At 36.6% G+C, this 20,995-nt stretch overlaps 3 protein-coding genes across 3 annotated transcripts in view; 2 read left to right on the top strand and 1 right to left on the bottom strand.

Annotated features, from left to right (window-relative positions):
* Positions 1–964: 964 nt before the first annotated feature.
* LOC306854899 (uncharacterized protein) lies at positions 965–5,751 on the top strand. The gene is made up of 5 exons (XM_079393202.1): positions 965–1,106; positions 1,474–1,792; positions 4,746–4,865; positions 4,974–5,119; positions 5,259–5,751. Exons 1-5 carry the CDS (start codon positions 1,095–1,097, stop codon positions 5,460–5,462), a joined length of 801 nt encoding a protein of 266 aa, XP_079249328.1. The 5' UTR covers positions 965–1,094; the 3' UTR covers positions 5,463–5,751.
* On the bottom strand, positions 5,259–14,005 carry ace2 (angiotensin I converting enzyme 2). Its single transcript, XM_079393201.1, has 18 exons — positions 13,799–14,005; positions 13,274–13,432; positions 13,041–13,134; positions 11,597–11,740; positions 11,333–11,445; positions 10,981–11,086; positions 10,757–10,854; positions 10,325–10,494; positions 9,729–9,955; positions 9,468–9,612; positions 9,262–9,360; positions 7,590–7,712; positions 7,331–7,509; positions 7,073–7,149; positions 6,891–6,991; positions 6,667–6,783; positions 6,314–6,508; positions 5,259–5,923 (listed from the first exon to the last, which is right to left on the bottom strand). The coding sequence occupies exons 1-18, from the start codon at positions 13,982–13,984 to the stop codon at positions 5,821–5,823; spliced, it is 2,436 nt and encodes an 811-aa protein (XP_079249327.1). The 5' UTR covers positions 13,985–14,005; the 3' UTR covers positions 5,259–5,820.
* A 2,236-nt stretch (positions 14,006–16,241) lies between these two features.
* Positions 16,242–20,995, top strand: part of LOC306855009 (actin remodeling regulator NHS-like) — a gene marked incomplete at both ends in the record, with an annotated part of 55,721 nt that continues 50,967 nt past the window's right edge. The window contains one exon of the mRNA XM_079393381.1: positions 16,242–16,521. Coding sequence (XP_079249507.1) covers positions 16,242–16,521 — 280 coding nt within the window. The remainder of the gene's footprint in view (positions 16,522–20,995) is intronic.

Below are 20,995 nucleotides of genomic sequence, written 5' to 3'. Positions count from 1 at the left end.
AATATACTAATTTAGATGTTTTTATTAAAGATTTTGATTAAGAATATGAATAAAATTGTTTTGTAGGTCATAACTGTCAGTGCCCTAAAATGCCCTATGATGCAAATATAAAACGTGCTATTGGAAAGAATTACATCATCTTTGTCACTAAACTGGTTATAAATCAACACTCTTTATTTTTTACAGCAAAACAATGTTATGTGTTATTACCTCATGCCTTTGATAGGCATAGCCTATAAGCAGTGGTGTAGTCTGCGTGATACGCAGGCATATGGTGTATACCCACTAGTAAAGGGCAAGGATTTCCGTATACCCATTTAAAAAATGAAACGTAACAACATCTTTGTGACAACTTTCACACGTTCATTCATAAATTCACCCCGACTTTTTGAAAATCACGCAGTGTTTCTGTTGATGAGCAGTGCTATTGCGCATCTTTCATTTCAACTGACTGGCTGAAGCCATCCTAAAAATGCGCCACTGCTCTGCTGCGCGTCGCCACGAAAGCTTATCATTTGCACGCGTTTTTGTGCCTTGCCCATTTAAACATTCAAAAGAGTTTATAAGCATTCAAACACAGGACGCGGAAAAACTCAAATGAGTTCTCGCGCGCTGTGTTCGGTGCGCACGTAGAGTAGAAAATCAGTCCAGTCTCACCAGCTGTAAATGTCATTGGCTGTCTTGTGTTGCTTATAATAAATTGCTGATATCACATAAGCAGTCTTTCAGAATACTGTCAATGGATGCATACTGCACACATTAGTGAGTGGTGCTTAGGTGTCGCTTTGGGACGGGTGAGGGAGGGATATCACAGTAACACTATAAAAAAACTAGACTGCACCACTGCCTATAGGTGAACGTTTGAAATTACTGCTGGGCATGTTTTGGTAATGATGCAACGAGCCAGTTTTGTCCAACCCCTTCGAACTATACGTTTTTGTGTTTTCCCCACCAACACAACATGTATTTTTCCATTCAAACCTCACGCTTTCGTGTCTCATAACTTCCTGTTCCTACCGCATGAGGGCTTTGACATTGAAAAGCAGCGTTTCAGAGGCAGGGCCCACACATCTTTTTTTATCGCTGAGATCAACATGGAAGCAGAGGTATGTAGCAATTTGTTATTTTGTAGCTGATGTAAATGTAAATACATATTTAGCAAAATCAGTTTAAAAATAAATAGCAATCGCGCAATGTCTACATTAGTGAATTAGTCTCAATTTTGTCAATAAGGGAGATAAACTCCGTGTAAGTAGTGCAAAAACATTTTCTGATTTCCTAGTTCACTTTTACTTAACACGCGTTTTCATTTCTCTGTTCGTTTAACCTAATGTTACGAGAACGAGAAATGAAATTGTTCTATGTTTACTGCGACCTTTCCGCCTAGTCAGGAAACTCAATGACACGTGTGACCACGTTGTGTTTGGCATTTGAAACAAATACGTTCTCTAAAGCAAATAATCTCCTCATCAGAGCACTGAAAAAACAGAAGAGTGTCAACCGGAGGTCACTCGATGCAAAAAAAAGATGTTGAAATTCATGAGATTCAGCCTGTCGATGGATGAGACTGAGTTGGGTGCGCATCAGGAACCATCAAATCCACAACCAGAGCGGAAAGAGAAGGATATTGAGGACGACTGTCTCATTGATGATGATGTGCTTCGTTCCCTGGCAAACATGAGCTTGAATGTGGTGGTTGATCAAGACTCTGATGCTGACATCCCTTTCTACAACTGTGATCGGCAGACTGATGAAAGCAAGATCATACCCGAGACAGCTGATATTTCCTACAGTAATTTTATTCATTTTGAAGTATCTAATGTTTCTTGTTCATAAGAAAATGAGGTAACGCTTTAGATTACAGCCCGCAAGGAACTACGCAAATATACAAAATATAGTGTACATTTCTGTAATTATAGTCAGGGTTTAAATTGAGCCGGGACTGAGACTCCAGGGCTGGACATTAACGCTTCATAATGCCAGACAAGTAACATGATTAAAACATCACTAAGCAAAAATAACTATGTAAAGACCAAAAACGCAAGTATTATTCTGATTTTATTACATTTAGAGTAAGTGGCGAATAGTGGATATATCTACTGTATATAATGCATCTATTGGCTGCGCTGCTGAGGCGAGGTTTACGCAGCCTCTCCAGGAGAAATCAAAACGCGCAACACTAAGAAACTCATCATACTGAGGTCAAAATTCAAAAGGGAAAGTTTTTATATATTTAAAATACAGTTAGTTAGGCAACATCACTCAACGTTTTCACCATTACGACTGTTTAATAGTTCTATAAACAGTTCAATGAGCAAATACAATAATATTAGGACATTTTTGGCGGAACCTCAGCGCATCTCACAGCACGCATCCAATTCATTGCTGAACGATTCAGTGTTTTGAACGAATCGGTTGAGTCAAAGTTTCATTAGCCCATGCATAAACATCTGATGAATCTACCGTTTGAATGAACGACTCTATGACTCATTAAACGCTCACTACGCGCTCCTACTGGCGGTTTAATTTCCACCATCATTTCTTGTTTGTATACTCAAAAATTTGTTTTAAAATAATCTCATAATTTAATGTAGTTTAATGTATTTTTCAGTGTAAATGATTTAATTTGATAATTTATAGATAATAACAATCACATTGTTATAACTGAAATTTAAAAATTAAAGTTAATGAGATTAGTGGAGAAATGCCCTCTATAAAGATACAATTTTTTTTTATAATAATTCCCTTGGATAAAATATAAAAAACATGCAGATTTATAGCCTATGTCACAGCTGATAGAAAACTAATGAGAATATTGCATTAGAATATATTTGCAAAACACACACACACACACATATTTCCATTGTCCTCATTTGTAAGTCACTTTGGATAAAAGTGTCTGCTAAATTACTAAATGTAAATGTACATATATGTAATTATAGTGACAGTGACAGTGACGTGACATACGGCGGAGTATGGTAACCCATACTGAGAATTCGTGCTCTGCATTTATCCCATCCAAAGTGCACACACACAGTAGTGAACACACACACACACCGTGAACACACACCCGGAGCAGTAGTGTAGGTATAGTGGAATAATATGCAACGTTTGGGGCAACAGCAACTTCCCAACACCACTATCACCAAATAACTATACCATCAAGGTTCAATGCAGCTTAAAACAAGCTTTCCTCTTTCCAGCTGTTCGCAGAAAAAAATGCATGATACAACATTTGTATTTCAGTGGATGTATACTGTGATGTTTTTATAGCAATAAATAAATAAATAAAAAAGGATTTAGTTTGGCCATCAAACAATTAAATTAAAACTAGTGCAATATTTTTTCTCTGTTATTACTGTGCAAATATACACTTGTTCTGTGTTTAAGCCCAACGTGTTCCTCCCTTATTCTATGTAGTTACAGGGTAAGTGGCTACAACAAATTACTCTAAAACGATTGTTTATACAGTAGGTCATACATTATATATCAGGTAATAGCCTATATCAATATAAACATGGTGACTGTTTTATTTCATTCAAATATTATTTGAAATTTGGGTTTTTAAATTAAAATCACACACAATATGACAACAGTAACAACACAGGCAACAGATAATAAAAGATAAAAATGTATTACACCAGTTCAGAAAAAGCAAAGCAGCTCCATACTTATACAGCTTATACAGTTAAACCAAATTCTTTTGAAAAGTTTGTTTAAGAACAAATTTAAGATTTTGTTCAATTTGTTCATGTTTTTCACCCACTGACGAAGTTAAACTATTATGGCCAAACCATCACTGCTCCAGTTTTAAACAAACACAGTTTCAAAGTTGTCCCTCGTCTGCGCTTCGATTATTTTTTTTCCTATTTTCCACACGTTTCCATCTTCAGCACTGCAGACATGGATTTCGTCACACAGAACCATTCGCGTTTGAACCTCCACATTCTTAACCAGGGTTGCCAGGTTTTTACAACAAAACCCACCCAATGGTCCTCACTGCAGAACACAAGATCCAGGGCTGTGGTTTGATCTAGATCCAACTCCTCCCACCTTACATATACCTAAACCCACCCGTCTCCAACCCCTGATACCTAAGCCCACCCATCCCCACCCCTAAACCTACCATCTCCACCCCCTAGATGTGGATCCAACCCCGCCCCCTGGATCTTTGTTCTGCAGTGAGGGGCTACTGCAATTGCTACTCAAAACTAGCCCAACCGTGTTTCGACGGGGGTTCCCCGGTAAAAAACAAAATTCCCAGGGAAAACCGCAGACTTGACAACACTGTTAACCCAGGACCGTCGGGTTACTTTTATTACTGATATCCACCCAAATTGGGTCAAATCAAGTCCCCTTCCCAACGCAACAGTCTCAACCGAATGTTAGGATTGAAACAATAACGTAGCGTGTTTAAAAAGTAGGCCTACACAGTGTACGTTTTTGCTAAATCACTTGCAAATATAAGATTGTTGTATAGCCTACATACCACGTAATATTAGAATAGGTACCACTTAGTTTCAAAATACTTACAGTAGAACTTATTTGTAATTTTACAGTATATTACCCCTTTATTCCCCAAACTTCACATATTATTCCCTTATACCTACACGGAGGTACTGAGTAGGTACACTATAATTACAAAAAAGTTCAATTCTGTTTACTTACGCAGTACGTTGAGGGTTGTAATCTAAAGCGTTACCAAAAATGAAGTTCTGGTTGTAACGTTCTGCTTCCTTTTTCAGTTTCTGCACAAATTTGGAAAGTAATTAAAGAACAAAGCAATTTGTTCATGAAGACACACGACAGATGCAAGTACATTGCATCAAAACAGAACAAGATATGTTTGGAGCAAACCATGTCAGGTTTGCATCAAATAATGACGATTATATTTTTATTATTAGCTTGTAACAGTGCTATTTTTTCTGTTATTTTAAAATGACATGTTCCACAAATTAAATTTTTTTTTTCAGCAAAAATCACCATCTTTCATGGCACCTTCCTTGGCATGGTCACCAGCAACAAAGATTCAGGTGTTCCTGTTGTGCTGAACTTCACAGGCACAGACAACTTCCTCTGCTGCACCAGCCAAGAAGAGGAAAAGATATTAATAATTAAAGTAAGATTTCAATCATCTGTGTTTCTTGATTTTGCAAGGGTGTGCAAGTTACAAAAATATGTGTGTACCCAAATATGGTATTACATGGTCTTCCTGTTCAACTTCAACTGCTAACCAACTTTTTTCATTTTTATTTCAGAAGTATGACAGAAAAAAGATACACATTTCTGCAGATGATCCAGAAATACCATCCTTTATTTTCATAATGTCTCAAAAGCTTGATGGTATCCGGTATTTTGAATCAGCGCTCCATAGAGGATGGTTCATTCACAGTGTAAATGATGAGGTTGTGAAAATGAAAAAAGACAATGATACGTCCAGCAGCTGCTTTGTTTTAGAGTGAGACCACAAAACCCACTGAATATTAAAACCTCTTATTAAATTAAGGAGTTTATTCAGAATGTTCATAGTATTTTTAAAATGCATTGAGTACATTATCAATATATTTATAATATTAACCTCTATATTTGCCTGTATAAGCTACTAGAAGTTTGAGCTATCCCGTTAATTTTATCATTTTATCATTTATCACATTATATGTGTCCATGTATTTAACATCAAGCATTTAAATAAACATTTGCAAGAAATAAAAAACTTTTTATTCTATTGGAAAACAAAACATTTCCCAAAGCATGCAATGGTGTAGATGCTTTTTTCCATCGCTCTCACTTCTGATGTAATTTTTGAAAGCACCTATTTCTTTATAGTCCTGTTTGTTCAATGTCTTCCTCAAAGGCTTTGTTCACTTGTCCATCATCTGAATTCTCATATGGGTACACAGTCTCGTCAGCCTCCTTAGCTTTCCTGAAAAAAAAAAAAAAAAAAAAAAAAAAAACAGTTTTGCACTATTGCAATTGCACTAAGCAATTAAATATCACACCAGTTGTGGTAAAACCTTGTATGGATTTAATTTATATGAATTATTATTATTTAATATAGTATTTTACTATTTCTATAGAAATTGAATTATTATAATGTGTAACATTTCTAACTTTGATGCTAAAAATTATTTTGATGCTAAAAATTTGTGCTTATTGCATTATACCATTGTTTGTGTAATTTTTAATTATTGTCCACAATGCATATAGCTGTTATGATGATGCAGTTCTACCAAACATGTCAATGTTTAATATGGACAAGAATGCCATAATCTTCACCTCATCGTTCTTGAGGTGTTTCACCGGCAGTACTTACTTCTTCCTGTTTAATATCCCTGTGGTAATGAGGTAGATCCCCCCAAACACAGTTACACCCATTACAACTCCAAATACCACCAGCCAAACTGTGATTTTTTCCTCTTTGGGTGGAGCTAATGTTGCCTGCAGCCCAACAAATTCCAGTGTTTCATCACTGAGTAAAAATGCACCGTTGATGCGTTCTCTTGACAGCCTGTGAAGAGTTAAAAAGGGAAATTCAGAGGAGTTGCTCAAGTTCTCCTTAATTATGTCATGGCACCCAATCTGCATACACTATAATTAGTTTAAAAATGTTATATAGTTATAAAATATATTTAAAAAAATAGTATATGGTATGGTTTCAAGAAATACCAGATAGCTGCCTCTACATCTGCCTTGGGAATGACTGTGTCTGGTTTGGTTGGATCCATCACAGCAAAATAAAAGGAGATTCTGGCCGTTTCATTGTATGTGTTGATATTCTCTGGCCTTTGTGCAACAAATATGTTGTGCAATGTCACAATTTCACAATGACAATGATTCAATCACACTCTGAAATGTGCAATTAGTGAAGGATAAGAAGAGATAATACTTACATGAAATTCATTTCTATTCCCTTTTCTTCCAAGTAGTACTGGCGCATGGCAAAGGCCATAGTGGACTTAAAGAGATACATTTCATTTGTATTCCAAGTGTACTGAAGATTAAAAATGACAGTAATTAGCAAAGGCAAATTACATTTCTATCTGTAAATTATTAAAAATTAAAAGAGGCTTACTGCATTATCTCCCATGGCAGATTTTAGGCTTATTCTGACTTTGAATGCATTTGAATCATCTTTATTTACAGAGGATGCTGTGAATAAGTAAATACACCTAATTAATATTTTTTTTTATTTGTTGAATTTTTTCAACATATAGTATGTGGTCATATCAATACATGCACTGATGTATTATACATAATGTATTAACCAATAGCTGAATTTATTATAAGAATCTTAAGAAATTTAAAGTTTATGTTTAAATGAAATACTAACTTGGGTTAATATTGACATCCCAACCAGGCACTCTGTTGTTCTTCTGGTTCTCCTCCTTTAGCCAGTCCATGAGAGTGCTGAAGTAATGTAGCAGTGGCTGAGAGTCTATCCTCGTGGTTCCTGCAATATCTTCCAGAGCACGAGTCCAAGACATGGATCTGCCTAACTCAAGCATATGCCTGCGGACCAAAATATTTGTTTGTTTATAGCAGTTATGTTTATCTTAAAATGAATATAGGACATACATCATTGTGCATACCTGAGTTTGTTACCAGCTTTGGTTGAGTTTGTAATGTCGCATTTGTAAAGGGGACCGGTGTGGCCAGCTGCCTCACATAAGGCCTCTTGAAACTGGAACTGATATATGGTTCTAGTAAAGTACCTATTAGAGAAACAAGACATGGCTATTCATATGGCTATTAGCCTATATGACATTATTTATTGCCGTTTTAAATTTATTTAATATAAACATTGCATTACACAAAGAAAGATTTGGTAAAATTAGGGTTATACACATTTTTGATACAGAATTCCCAATTCATTTCAAAATAACAAGCTCTCAATTTGATTCACACTATATCTTAGCAGGGCTGCCAACTTTGACCGTTCTCATGCTCTACGCCACACATATATTTCTCACACAGTGCAAAGCACCCTCAAAACCTCAAGAACACCCTCAGGTTAAACTGTAATAATAAGCTATTGGTAAAAAATCTGGCAACCTCTCCATTGCATATTAGTGTGTGTGTATTAGTTTAGGAATGAACGGGAGAAAGATACACTATATGGACAAAAGTATTGGGACACCCCCTTCTAATGAACAGGTTTGACTACTTTAGTAATTTTCATGAGTACAAATCTTAATGTTTAAACATATAATGATATTCTATGGAATTGTAGTTCTTCTAATTTTATAGCGACAGTTTGGACAGGGCCCTTTTCTATTCTAACATGACAATCCCTCTGTGTATAAGGCAAGGTTAAAAAAATAAATGATTGATTCAGTCAGTGTGGAAGAACTCGACAGGTCTGCAGAAAACCAAGTCCTAATACCATGCTGAACACCTCTGGTGTGACTTTAAATGCAGACCTTGAGCCGAAAACTCATCACCAAACACCAATGACTTGTACTACACTATATGGACAAAAGTATTGGCACACCCCCTTCTTTAGAAAAGAAAAAGGCACTTCCAAAACTGTGGCAACAAAAATGGAAACATAATTCATGCATTTAAAAATTGTATTTCCATCTCTGTTTCAACAGTTTTGGAAGTGTCTAAAATGGCTGTACGCTTATGTAGAAGTCACTGGTGTTTGGTGATGAGTTGTTGGCTCAAGGTCCAGAGGTGAATAATTTGGTAAATCTATAGCCTACATTTCTATAAATATACTATGTTGTATAGATATAGAACTTTGCAATTCCCAATACATATAACCAAATGTAATTAATTATTTTTAAGCAGTTTATCTTAGATGATAACCACTATGTTCAAAGAATATGAAAAAGTCGTTTTGATTCACTAGAAAGAACCAACTCAAAAGAGTCATTAGTATCGGGAGTCTGGCTACCCTAATATGTTTTAAATCAGTAAAAAGAACCAGCTTATATTTGTTTATGAATTGGACCTCATTGGTCGCGTTAAATGTTTGTTCATCCATGCAGACCGTGAGAACAGCTCAATATAAAGATGATTCTTGTCATTATTTAGCGTTTTACTTTGTATCGCTTCACATATTGAAGATCCTACAGTGTGGGAACGTTGCTGAATTCAAGATGCAGTTACAGTAAGTCTGCAGAATGAGTCGTGCTGTACAAATGGGTTCGTTAAAAAATCGATATTGAGGTTTTAAGAATCGCAAATTCTGAAGTGACAATGACCGTCAGTATTTTATTAAACGCAATGCTTTATTAATTCTACAGGTGACATTACCTGATAAAAGAATAATCCCCAGACACATGGAAAAGTGCAGGTGGGTCACAATAAGACTCATCTCTGGGCACGGCCTCAGACACTCCAACTAGTTCTCTCCTGTGGAAACAAATGTTGTGATGAGCCATAGAGTCAAAGTGCAACTGAATAAGAGTTCATAATCTTTGGATTCTGATTATTTTTAATGTATGTTTTCTGTCACTCACTTCATTTGCCACCAGCGGAGCATCCACTCATCTTTAGGGATGGTCTCTTTGAAGACTTGCCACCTCCATTCCTCCAGCATGTAGGTGAAAGGCAGAGTGGCCACGATGGTGAGGGCCTGCTTCAGAAGGAAGTTAATATCTGTCTCTGTAAATACGAATGATAATATTAATGTTTATAGGTTTTGGTAAAGATCGTTTGTATGCTGAATTCAGTTTTGGGTTATTCAGATGAAGTCAGGCAGGTATGCAATTGCACTTTACCATAGTCCTGTTTGAAGTCAGGGGGTAGAAGCCCCAGTGACTGCAGGTGAGAAGGAGTGGCAGCAGACAGGGACATGATCTCTCCCACAGCCTCATGGAAGCCTTCATTAGCACCATCTCTCAGCAGATATGAGTGTTGACGGTAGGCCATTTGGTACTGGTTATGACCCATCTCATGGTGAACAGTTAAGAAATCATCCATGTTCACTTTAGTGCACATTTTGATTCTGTAAAAAATAACAGTGGTGCTCTAATTAAGTTTGCTAATTCTTGCACAGAATGAGAACAGCAGCTAAAATTAATAATTGCTATTCTATTTATAACTGCTTTGTTTCAGAATCCTGAAAAACAGTTAGAATTTCTCAAATTACAGCTTTTTTTCTGTATTTTTGATCAAATAATTGCAGTCTTAGTGAGATAAAGTGAAGAATGTAACTTCTAACACATCAGAAACAATGAGATATTTTCAGAAAAGAATCAAAAGGAAATAGTATTTTAAATAATTAAACAGAATTCATTTACCAATTCATTTATTCAATGATTGTTAATCATTACCAAGCATTTTGACCGAATCTAACACAACATTATCGCCCCACCTGAAGTCCTCCCTGTTTCCCATGTCCCATGCGGTAGGATGACACACCACGTCTCTTCCTTCAGGCTTAATAAACATTGAGTTTGTCCAGAAGTTGTCAAACATTGCAGACATGTTTACAGACATAAAGAATTTTTCTGCCTCTTTAAACAGGCGGATTTCATCCCAGCTCTGAAATGGTATCAAATAATTAGGAAATTAAAAAAAAGAGCATGACTATTTACAACTCCATCATTTTTATTGCTCCTGCTAAAGAACAAAATGATTAATAGCATAGATTACATGTAATCTTTGATCAAATAAAATTCGAACAGACCTTTAGCCTGGACTTTAAACATATATGAAGATAAAAGATAAAACCTTGGAGATAAAAAGACGCTTAGCTTAGACCAAAAAGGCTAAGAATAGAAATGAAAATGGTCACATGTCTTACCTGGGCCACCATTTCAGAGCTCACATCGATATCAGGCTTTTCTGGATACGGGATCATGAGAGGATACAAATTGGTCCAAAACCTTCCCCACATATCACCTAAATGTGAAAAGTCATAAAATGTCCCCATTTTATCTTAAACAACATTATATCCTAATAGCATACATTTATTCTTGTATATGTAATGCAATGCAAATGTCCATAAATTGATGTTCCATATATTACCAAGCAGGTGTGCTGGAAGGCAAGCATCAGAGGCGATTTGACCAGGATAGACATCTTGCAGTTTTGCTCTCACATAAGCATGAAGCTCTTTGTACAAAGGCAAGATCTGGAACATTATAATAAGAGTGAGTTTTCAGAATAAAAACCCAAGAAAAACAGTTAAATATGAAGGTTCTTTATTGCCATTGATATTTCCATGAAGAACATTTAACATGCATGGAACCTTAGCATAAAAGGATCTTGATAATGGAATATGGTAGGTTCTTTAGATTTATAAATCTAATAAAACTGGTTCTATTAAAAAACTTTATTTCTAAGAGAGCGTGACTTGTTTTGACTTTTTTTCACCAACCTCCTGGTAAATGCGCCTGGCGTCTTCCATAACTTGGTCTCGGGAATAACTGTATTCAGGTTCATCGATGGTTTCATAATCCCCCCTCCAGAAATCTCCATGGTCTTCATAATCTTAAATAAAATGACAAGAATCATGAACTTTGTCAACCACCACATCAGTTATCCATAAAATCAAAGAAGTAAGCAAAGGCATAAAATCATTTATCAGGTAATATCAGGTTATTAAAAGCCTGTGTCATAAAGTTAAGAACAGAGCTCATACTGTTGAGTTTGGCGGCTTCATTCTTCAGGTCCACATATTTCTCATAAAGGGGTCTCATCTTTATCCCTGCGGCCACTCTCCATCCCTCCCACACATGTAGACGCTCGTCATAGTCCCTGCTGTTTGCCATGATACTCTCTAGGCCTGGTGAATGAAAAATTTATTGAAGTCAGGTAAAATGGGTCAAAAACTGTGGCAGGTTACATGTGCTAAATTACGGAAAGGAAGTGGTGTGTGGCCAAGTATGGTGGCCCATACTCAGAATTTGTGCTCTGCATTTAACCCATCCAAGTGTACACAGTAGTGAACATACACCTGGAGCAGTGGGCAGCCAATGCTGCGGCGCCGGGGAGCAGTTGGGGGTTCGGTGCCTTGCTCAAAGATCTCACCTCAGTCGTGGTATTGAGGGTGGAGAGAATGTTGGTTAATCACTCCCCCCACCTACAATCCCTGCCGGACCTGAGACTCAAACCCACGACCTTCAGGTTACAAGTCCAACTCTCAATCCATTAGGCCACGACTGCCCCCTTTACTGTATGTGCTCCCTGGGAACATCACATTGCTAGCAGTGAGATCTAAAAACAGTACATATGATACACAGTTTGGTCAAGTCAAGTCAAGTGTCGTTAATCATTCAAATTTAAGAACATACACTACCATTCACAAGTTTGGGGTTTGTAATTTAAAAAATTATAATTTTAAAGTCTCTTATGCTCAGCAACGCTGCATTGATTTTATTTTACTTATTTTTTTGAATACAGTACATTAAAAATAATAATATTGTAAAGATCAGCAGCCATTACTCTTCAGAAATCATTCTAATATGCTGATTTACTGCTCAAAGAACATTTCTTATTATTATCAATATGGAAAACATTTGTGCTGCTTAATATTTTTATGGAACCCATGAAATTATATCTTTCCACAAAAAAAAATCTTACTGACCCCCAATTTTTTTAATGAATGAATTTATGTTTTTAAGGCAACCAGCTTCAGCAGATCTTTGAGTTCTCTCAACTTATTTTTGTAGAAGATTCTCAAATTTTTGTTGTATAAACTTAAAATAACAAGTTGACAAAACTCAAAAATCTGCTGAAGCTGGTTGCCTTAAAATTTTAAGTTGGCTCAACTTTTTTTTTTTTTACAGTGGAATATAACACCAAATGTTTCTGGCCAATTTTACCTTTCCTTCCCTTTATATTTCAGATGTCATATCCTCTTTTTCAAATAAACATCCATTTTCTCACGTCTATTAACAATGAACCTGAGAATAGAATCTCACAGTTCCCTTTTTCTTTTTTATATGTTTATGAATGAAACAGATAATAGAAACCTTACACACAGACTCTTTTATTATTGTAAATGTCGAAACAAGGCAGCTGGTTTATGATCCTGAGATTTTACTTTATCATTAGGATGGCGGTGTCTGTACGGCTAACATTACCTGGCTCCAAAGTCTGGCAGTCAGTGGGATCGTCAATTTTGCACACAGCTGCTGTGTTGTAAATAGTGCTCATCTCTGACATGATATTCCTCAGCTGCGATACACAAGGCATTCAGGCCATGTTAGTTTCATCACGTTTGCCATATTACCACAGGAGAAGTGAAACACTATAGTACGGAAGACAATTTCAATGTCTGGGTGACATTATTGTAAAACATCAATGTCATACTTACTTCACTAGCCTTGTCCGGTGAAAGTGCCCCTGATCCTTTATCTTGGAGCTTTTGAAGCTGAATTTTAATCAGCGGATCAGAGATTTGATCAATGGGGTAGGCACTGGACTCATCAGACATCTTACTGTAGTACTCACTCCAGATTGCATATGCTTCAGCCTAAAGAGAGAGTTGAAAAGAACATCCATATCCAGTCACCAGTTAATGTTTTCTCCAAAAATGTTATATTTTGTTATTTCAATATTTGAACAAGTTAAAAACTGTCTGCAGAAGATAGACAAAGATGCTCAACTCGTCATGAACACCCATATCCAGTTACTACTGGTGTTGTTCAATTCATATTTTCCAGAAAAATTTGATAGTTTATGATTTTAAGGGTTAAGTTAAAACTGTCTGCAGACAATAGGGGGAAAAAAAGATGCTCAACTTGTCTTAAGCACCTATATATATATATTTGCCTATATATATGTATATATATTTCAGTAGTTTAAAGGGTTACAACTAGGGTCACACTATCACACTTACCTCTTTATCTGCATTTTCCTGGGAGATATCTGTGTTGTAGGCCCAGGATGCAAGGGAATACTCGTACACGAGACTGGTCGCCTCCTCATCGAATTTCTTTAAGAATTCCCTTGCGCTTTCCTCCACGGTCTGAGAACAGGCCACAGAGGCCATGGCCAAAAGCAGGAGCCAGCGAGCAAACATCATGACAGCACTTGTCCCACCGACACTGACACTGTTGTTTTCCCCATGCATGGTTTTATCGAAGACGCTCAATTGCTTTGCCCTTTGACCAACATTGTGCTTGAATGCAGGTGGGATGGTTCCAGGAAGTCAAGTCAAGTCACCTTTATTTATATAGCGCTTTTAACAATGTAAATTGTGTCAAAGCAACTGCACAATATCAAAAAAGGAAAATAGCGGGTCAATAATGTAAAATGAAAAGATAAAAAAAAAGATTTTCAGTTAAAGGCATTTCATTATTGAATTCAGTGATGTCATCATCCAGCTCAGTTCAGTTTAAATAGTGTCTTTGCAATCAGGTCGACGATATCGCTGGAAATGAAGTGTCCCCAACTAAGCAAGCCAGAAGCGACAGCGGCAAAGAACCAAAACTCCATCGCTGACAGAATGGAGAAAAAAACCTTGGGAGAAACCAGGCTCAGTCGGGGGGCCAGTTCTCCTCTAGCCAAATGAACCAGCAGTTCAATTCCAACTGCAGCAAAGTCAGATTGTAAGGGCTCAACTGGCTCCAGTGGTCTTTCCCGATGGCTGTCTAAGTGACGGGGTCCTCACTGGGGATCTGTTTCTGGTGCTCATCTCAGTGTCCTTGTCTCCGCTGACGTTCAGGGCTGTAGAGGTCTCAGGAAGGAGTCTCACTGAATGTGGCATAACACATCTTCTGCTAAAATGACCATATTTATTATTAAATGGCCATGTTATTATTATTCATCAGTTTCAAATTTCAGACTGTTTAATAACTGTTAAATCTGTTTATTTTAGTTCATCCATGAATCAGAGATGTGCTTTTATCTCTCATTTTGTTTTATGTTTTTTATGCGAGGTTGGGTTAAGGTAAGGTTATCTTTGTCAGCCCTAATAAAACATGATTAAATGTTAGCCAGTAAAAACGATGATTAATCACTACATTATCTTTCTTTCTCTCTTAATGTATTTAGTTACTCCAAATTTATATATATATATATATATATATATATATATATATATATATATATATATATATATATATATATACCTGTACCTGTAGAGTTCTGAAAGTATTTAAAAGAAGTGCTGATCTAACTTGCTTTCATATTTTCATCAAATCAGCCTGAAATGTATTTTTAACTTAAAATATTTTGTGCGAGTGTGCATTTTAATGACTATTAATGCATTATTAAATACACAAATACATTACAATCAGGATTTGAGTGAGAGTATAGCAGTACAAGCTCTGTTAACAAGGTTATATATTTATTTTATGTTCATAATAATAAAATAATGCATTTTCTCGCTATATTGCAAAGTCAGCGACAATTCAGTGGTAGTTGCAAAATGAGCACCAGGTGGTGATATTTCTTTATACGCTTTGAATTTTAGCTGCTGCACAGATTTCACCACGAGAGGCTGCTCGCCAACATATATGGTGCGGATCTCATGATGGTAAAATATTCATCTTTTTTCATTTAAGAACAGATACTGAAAAGCTGCCTATAGCTGTATATAGAAGATACTGTGTTTTATTGTAACGCAGGGTGAGTTGTAACCAATTTTAACTCACTATCATACATCACCACCAACTTCCTGAGGTAACAGCAGACGTTGTATTATTATAGAAAATAATATTGTTTATGTATAGGCTAATAATTATTTTAAACAGTGTGTTTGATTACCTCAATAAATTTACCCGTCAATAAAAAGAGTTAAAGCTGTTAAAACGAATTGTGTAACGAGACTCTCTACACATTATTTTTCTAGATGAATTAATCAAAGCTATATTAACGTGTGTAGATCATCCATTTCCCCCCTTTTAAAACCTAATACGGTTAAGGCTTTGCTCGTGCATATTAATAAGGCTCCTGATTGGGACGCTTGTAAGGCAACGTCATCGTGCTATAATTAATATTTAAGACATATGCCTTCGCCGTAGTAGAATGCGTAGTTGCTGTCCGCTCCTGGCGCAAGTAGACCAGTACGTGTTTTTGCAAAGCCTCTCTCTATCCAACCTCAGCCTCAAAACCCTCAAAAAACCCACTAGCCTACCAAAAGGCATTCAGGAGCAGAGGAGGAGCAGAGATTTTCACTGAGAAACCTCCATCCCTGTGTGATCTCCTCTAACGGGAGAACTGAAGTGATGGCGGGTTGCGCGGAGGATTCGTGGATTTTTGCTTGACAGGCACTAGAATCTTCAGTTGGATTAGTTGATTGGTTTATTTATGGGGGATTTGCATTTACCTACAGAAAAATGCCTCTTGCCAAACGGATCGTTGAGCCCCAGCTGCTGTGCAGACATCCCATCCCTAATAATGAAGGGTTGCTGTTCGAGGATCTGTGCTCCATCACCAATGTGGTTCTATCTCGGACCCTGCGGCAGCTCTCCGACCTGTCCAAACACGCCTGCTCCTTATTCCATGATCTTGAGAACGAAATAATCTCCACAAACCAACGGGTTTGGGCTTTGCAGAACAAAATAGGCAAAATCCAGCAAACCGCCAGTGCGCTGGATCCAAAACTGGAGGCTGTGCGTAAGTAGACCATTACGCGTAAATTATGGCTTGGAGATTTTATACACGAAATTGTGATGTTTTGCAAATTATTGGAAAAGAATTAATGAATATGGTGGTTATATGTATCAGGTCACATGTAGACACTGCCTCGAAGCTTTGCCGGGCAAATTATAATGTGTCACACGCCTGTATGCGTAACCAACACCTGCACCGTGACCGGTTGCGCTTTTCACTCCGAACCGAAAAACATCTTGCCACACAGTAACCAGCCGCTGCATGTTGTTTTTTAGTCTAAATGTGTGATCATTAAGATTTTAAGACGTTAGGAGACAGTCTGGGTCGTTTTCTCAGCAGCTGTTTGGAGAGAGGGGCGTGTATGTGCCATGGCTATTTCAATACCACTGCTAATTAAAATGGATAAACGCAACTGCTATTTCTCCGCTGGTATAATATGATTTTCATTCAATTGTTTCGAGCATAGTAATAAAGAATCTGTGGTGTCTTTAAAACGCGTAACTGCATAATCACATTCGGCTGCGCTAGGAATTTATATATATATATATATATATATATATATATATATATATATATATATTATATATATATATATATATATATATATATATATATATATATATATATATATATATATATATATTATGCTTATTTTTGCACATCCCATTATAAAAACGGTGTAACATAAAATAAAACATTTTGTGCTTATGTCACATTATAGCGCCCACCCAGCTGCTCCAACAGAATTAAATGCTAGATAAAGGATAAATCTAACCTAAAGGTTATCGGTGATGTGACATTTAAACAAGATGAAACATGATATCTTTTTCACCCTCAAATAAAATTTTTATGAGAAAACTAGACATTTTACATGAAAATTCCAGGTTGGGTGTGGAGTCAAAATAAATATGCCAGTTGCTTGGATTCAGCACCAAATGCAAAGCAACATCCACCTCATATCCATGATGAAATGTCTAATGCCCAGTGAAAAAGTGGTATCCATAACATATGTGATTTAAAAAACCCTCCTTCTGCTTCATTTCAACTGCACTGGCCGATGAAACCAGGCCCCTGCTTTGAAATAAAATGCTACTGCCTCAGCTCCCTTGTCAAGCCTCTGAGGAGATCATAGCCTCAGTGCTGGGTGCTACTGTATAGCTTTAATTATAAGAGGATGTTAATCTGCATTGCATGGGGATAAGTCCAGTGCATAGATACAGCACTGACAAGATGGAGATTGGAGATGGAAAAACAAGCACATTCATAGACACATGCACTTATTCAAATAGTGTTTTCATTTTGATGCCATGTGGTGTGCTTTGAACCCAGCCACGTCCAGGAATAAACTGATTTGACCCAAAAAAAGATTAAGGCATGTAGGTCAAGCTAGGACCTGCTGAAATAATCTCTTTCTCCCAGAGTGATTATTACCATCGGACCAAAACTACTTCACCCCTACAGCTCTCACAGTCTTTGCTCTGCTCCTAACAGAATCCGTGTGCAGTAGTGTGTCATTTTTGAGGACTCGTTGCTGTTTGTCATGTTAAGGGGTTCATAGCATGCCATGGCCTTGTAGTTTGGCAGAATAAGAGGAAACTGTCAGTGTGTCAGGATTTATTGGCGTACCTTGCTAGACTGACATCATCCCCGTCAGAATAAGTCAGTGTTTTCTTCTTGGGAGAAATTAAAGGGCATTTGACATATGAGTTTTCCTTTGATTGATTGATGCACTTAACGTTAGACGACAAAGATTTTCCTGTTTAATATGCCATCAAAGTCCACAGTTTATAAGAGCACCAAACTTAATTTGATCGTTGATGAAAATAAAAGTCATTGTTTTGACCACAAGCTCTAATTCAGACTCACTTTTGGTAAAAGCCTTTATAATTAATATAATTAAAAAATATAAAGTATTATAAATTAATTCTAAAATTTTCACAAGAGTAATTAAACTTGTCTTTTTTTGCAATTTTGGAGTCCCCTATAGTTAAGTGAGTGGAATTCACTGTTGTAAATATATCACTGTGAAAATAGCCCATGTGCATGTGTTGCTGCCGTAAAGCAATCCGCCCATTTTGTGGAATTTCGTACCCGCTTACCAATCTTATATACTCCCAGAAAGAACAGCCTTATTTGAGTGAGCATGAGAAAGAAACAGAAGCCATTCTGTTAGAAGTCAGTGTAACTTCAGAGTGATCTTGAAATTGATATTTCAAGGTTTAAAAAATGACATACAATTGCTTGAACTATTTAAGCATTCGTTTTTCTTCCGGTTCTTGTTTCATGAGTTCATGATTCCCTAAATTTCTATATTAAATCAACATTATGGTGATGATTATATTCACTTTACCCTCCAAAAGGCTTGAGTTCCCCAAACATCAAACACCACCTAAAAGAAGGTCAGGGCTTTATGTATACTATAGTGTGGATTTCTGAGTTGAGCCCAAAATCCTGAGATCTCGAAAAGCCTGTTCCACATCAGAAAGCTACGGTTCATCCCTGGTGTTATCATGTAGTCTGGTTAATGTAGATAAAAGCAACTAATTGCCAAAAATGATGGAGTATGGACTATGTGTGTGTTTGTATGTCTCGTGATGAAAGGAGAACAGTGTTATGCTAAAGCCGGTTGCTGTGTCTGATTTTGCAGTCAAAATAAAAAGATTAAAAGCAAGGTTTAAGCTTTGAGGAGCACAAACTGCAGTCTGTAATTTTTGCATTCTTTAACAGACAGAAAAATTTTGAGTTTCAAGTTTGACTCTTTCACTAAAATTTAGAAAGCTGGATTTTATGATTGAGAATGAATTACGACAAATCAGTGAGAAAAGGTGGAAAATTAAGAAATGTGACCTTGTGTTTGATTGGAAAACATTGGTTGTAAACAGTTTTGATGAGAGTGTTCAACTGTCTGATTGTATGGTTGAGGCGTGTGTCATAGCCCTTAATGGCTCAATTAGTGTCAACAAGTATTGTCTTGTTATTCCAGTGATGGCATGTGGTGCCAGGAACGACACCCTCCTGAATCTGAATGGACAGTTGGCCTGTAGGCAGGGCCCTCATACAACTTTATTTGTGACCTTTGCTAACTTGCCTCTTTAGATTCACTACAGAGCAGGGTTATTTTCAATTTATAGACACACGACTGTATAGACACACAACTTATTAGAAAAGGTTTTCCCAAGGAAACCCTGTTGCAAACATCAGCCTTTAGAAACACACTATGTACAGCACAGTAACTCAGTGTTACAAAAAATAGACATAAGGGACAATAAACAGTCTATATATACAAACAATAGACAAAGTCAGCATAAAATGACTAGTGCAACGTCCTGTAACAATGACAGTTTTGAGAATTGTTATTATTGTAATTGTGACAGTTTTAAAATAGCTGGAGTGAGGGGGATTGTTAAGGTGTCTAGCGCTACATATGATGCAATGTATGTGCAATACATGGGAAAGGGGTCCATAGGAGTCCTGTTGCTGTGTCATGTTTGTGTAAGCTGTCAGACAGTGTTGCTGATGGTTCTTACCACCTGAAACTGTACGTAAATTTTGAGGTATTTGCATAAATGCTCCTTAGACTTGGTCCTGCCCTGTTCTTTTAATAAGGGATATGCATTCCTGAAATCTTTAAGCAGTGCATTAAAAGTAAATGATAAGTGCATCACATTGCATAACAGCACAGAACAGGAACAGCTACAGTACCTCACACAACATTGTGTCTAGTCTTGGATCTAATCCATTCTGGGACCGTTTTCTCTTTCTATACTTGAAGTAAGAAGGCCTGTGATCTGGCCTCCCCAGCGAGGATGGGTAGAGATTACCTTGCCTGCCCCCGGACCTGTTTAATTAGACAAGATCTCTCCCAGAGCATACAGCCATTTGCAGGTTTTACTAATGAAGGGAAAACACCAGACTGAGGAAAGTCAATGAGAGACACTTTTGACTTGTTACGTTTAACACCCATGCCAACGTGTTTGAGATTGGAACAGTCTCAACTTCATACTGTTGAAAACTGCGTCTGTAAGACATGAGGAAACCTCTGATGTTGAGTTGTTTTTATTCATAATTCTTGCAATAATTTTATACAATTCTTGTATAAAAGAACTCGGTGAAAACATAGGCTACATGTAGCGTTACAAAAATACTAGTGCTGTAACACTATCGCAATTAATCACATTCAAAATAAAAGTTTTGTTTACGTAATATATATAGTGTGTGTACTGTGTATATTTATTATGTATATATAAATACACACACATGCATGTATATATTTAAGAAGAAATGTTATATTTGTATTTTAAATATATTTATATATAATATAAATTATATAAATATGAATATATATACATGTAAATATTTTCAAAACATATGTGTGGTATTTTTATATGCATAATAAATATACACAGTACACACACACATATATTACATAAAAACTTTTATTTTGGATGCGATTAATCATGATTAATCGTTTGACAGC

The sequence above is a fragment of the Barbus barbus genome, assembly GCF_936440315.1.
Source record: "Barbus barbus genome assembly, chromosome: 35".
In the NCBI taxonomy this organism is placed as follows: Eukaryota; Metazoa; Chordata; class Actinopteri; order Cypriniformes; family Cyprinidae; genus Barbus; species Barbus barbus.
Note: the sequence above shows the minus strand (reverse complement) of the source record. Positions and strands in the feature narration are given on the sequence as shown.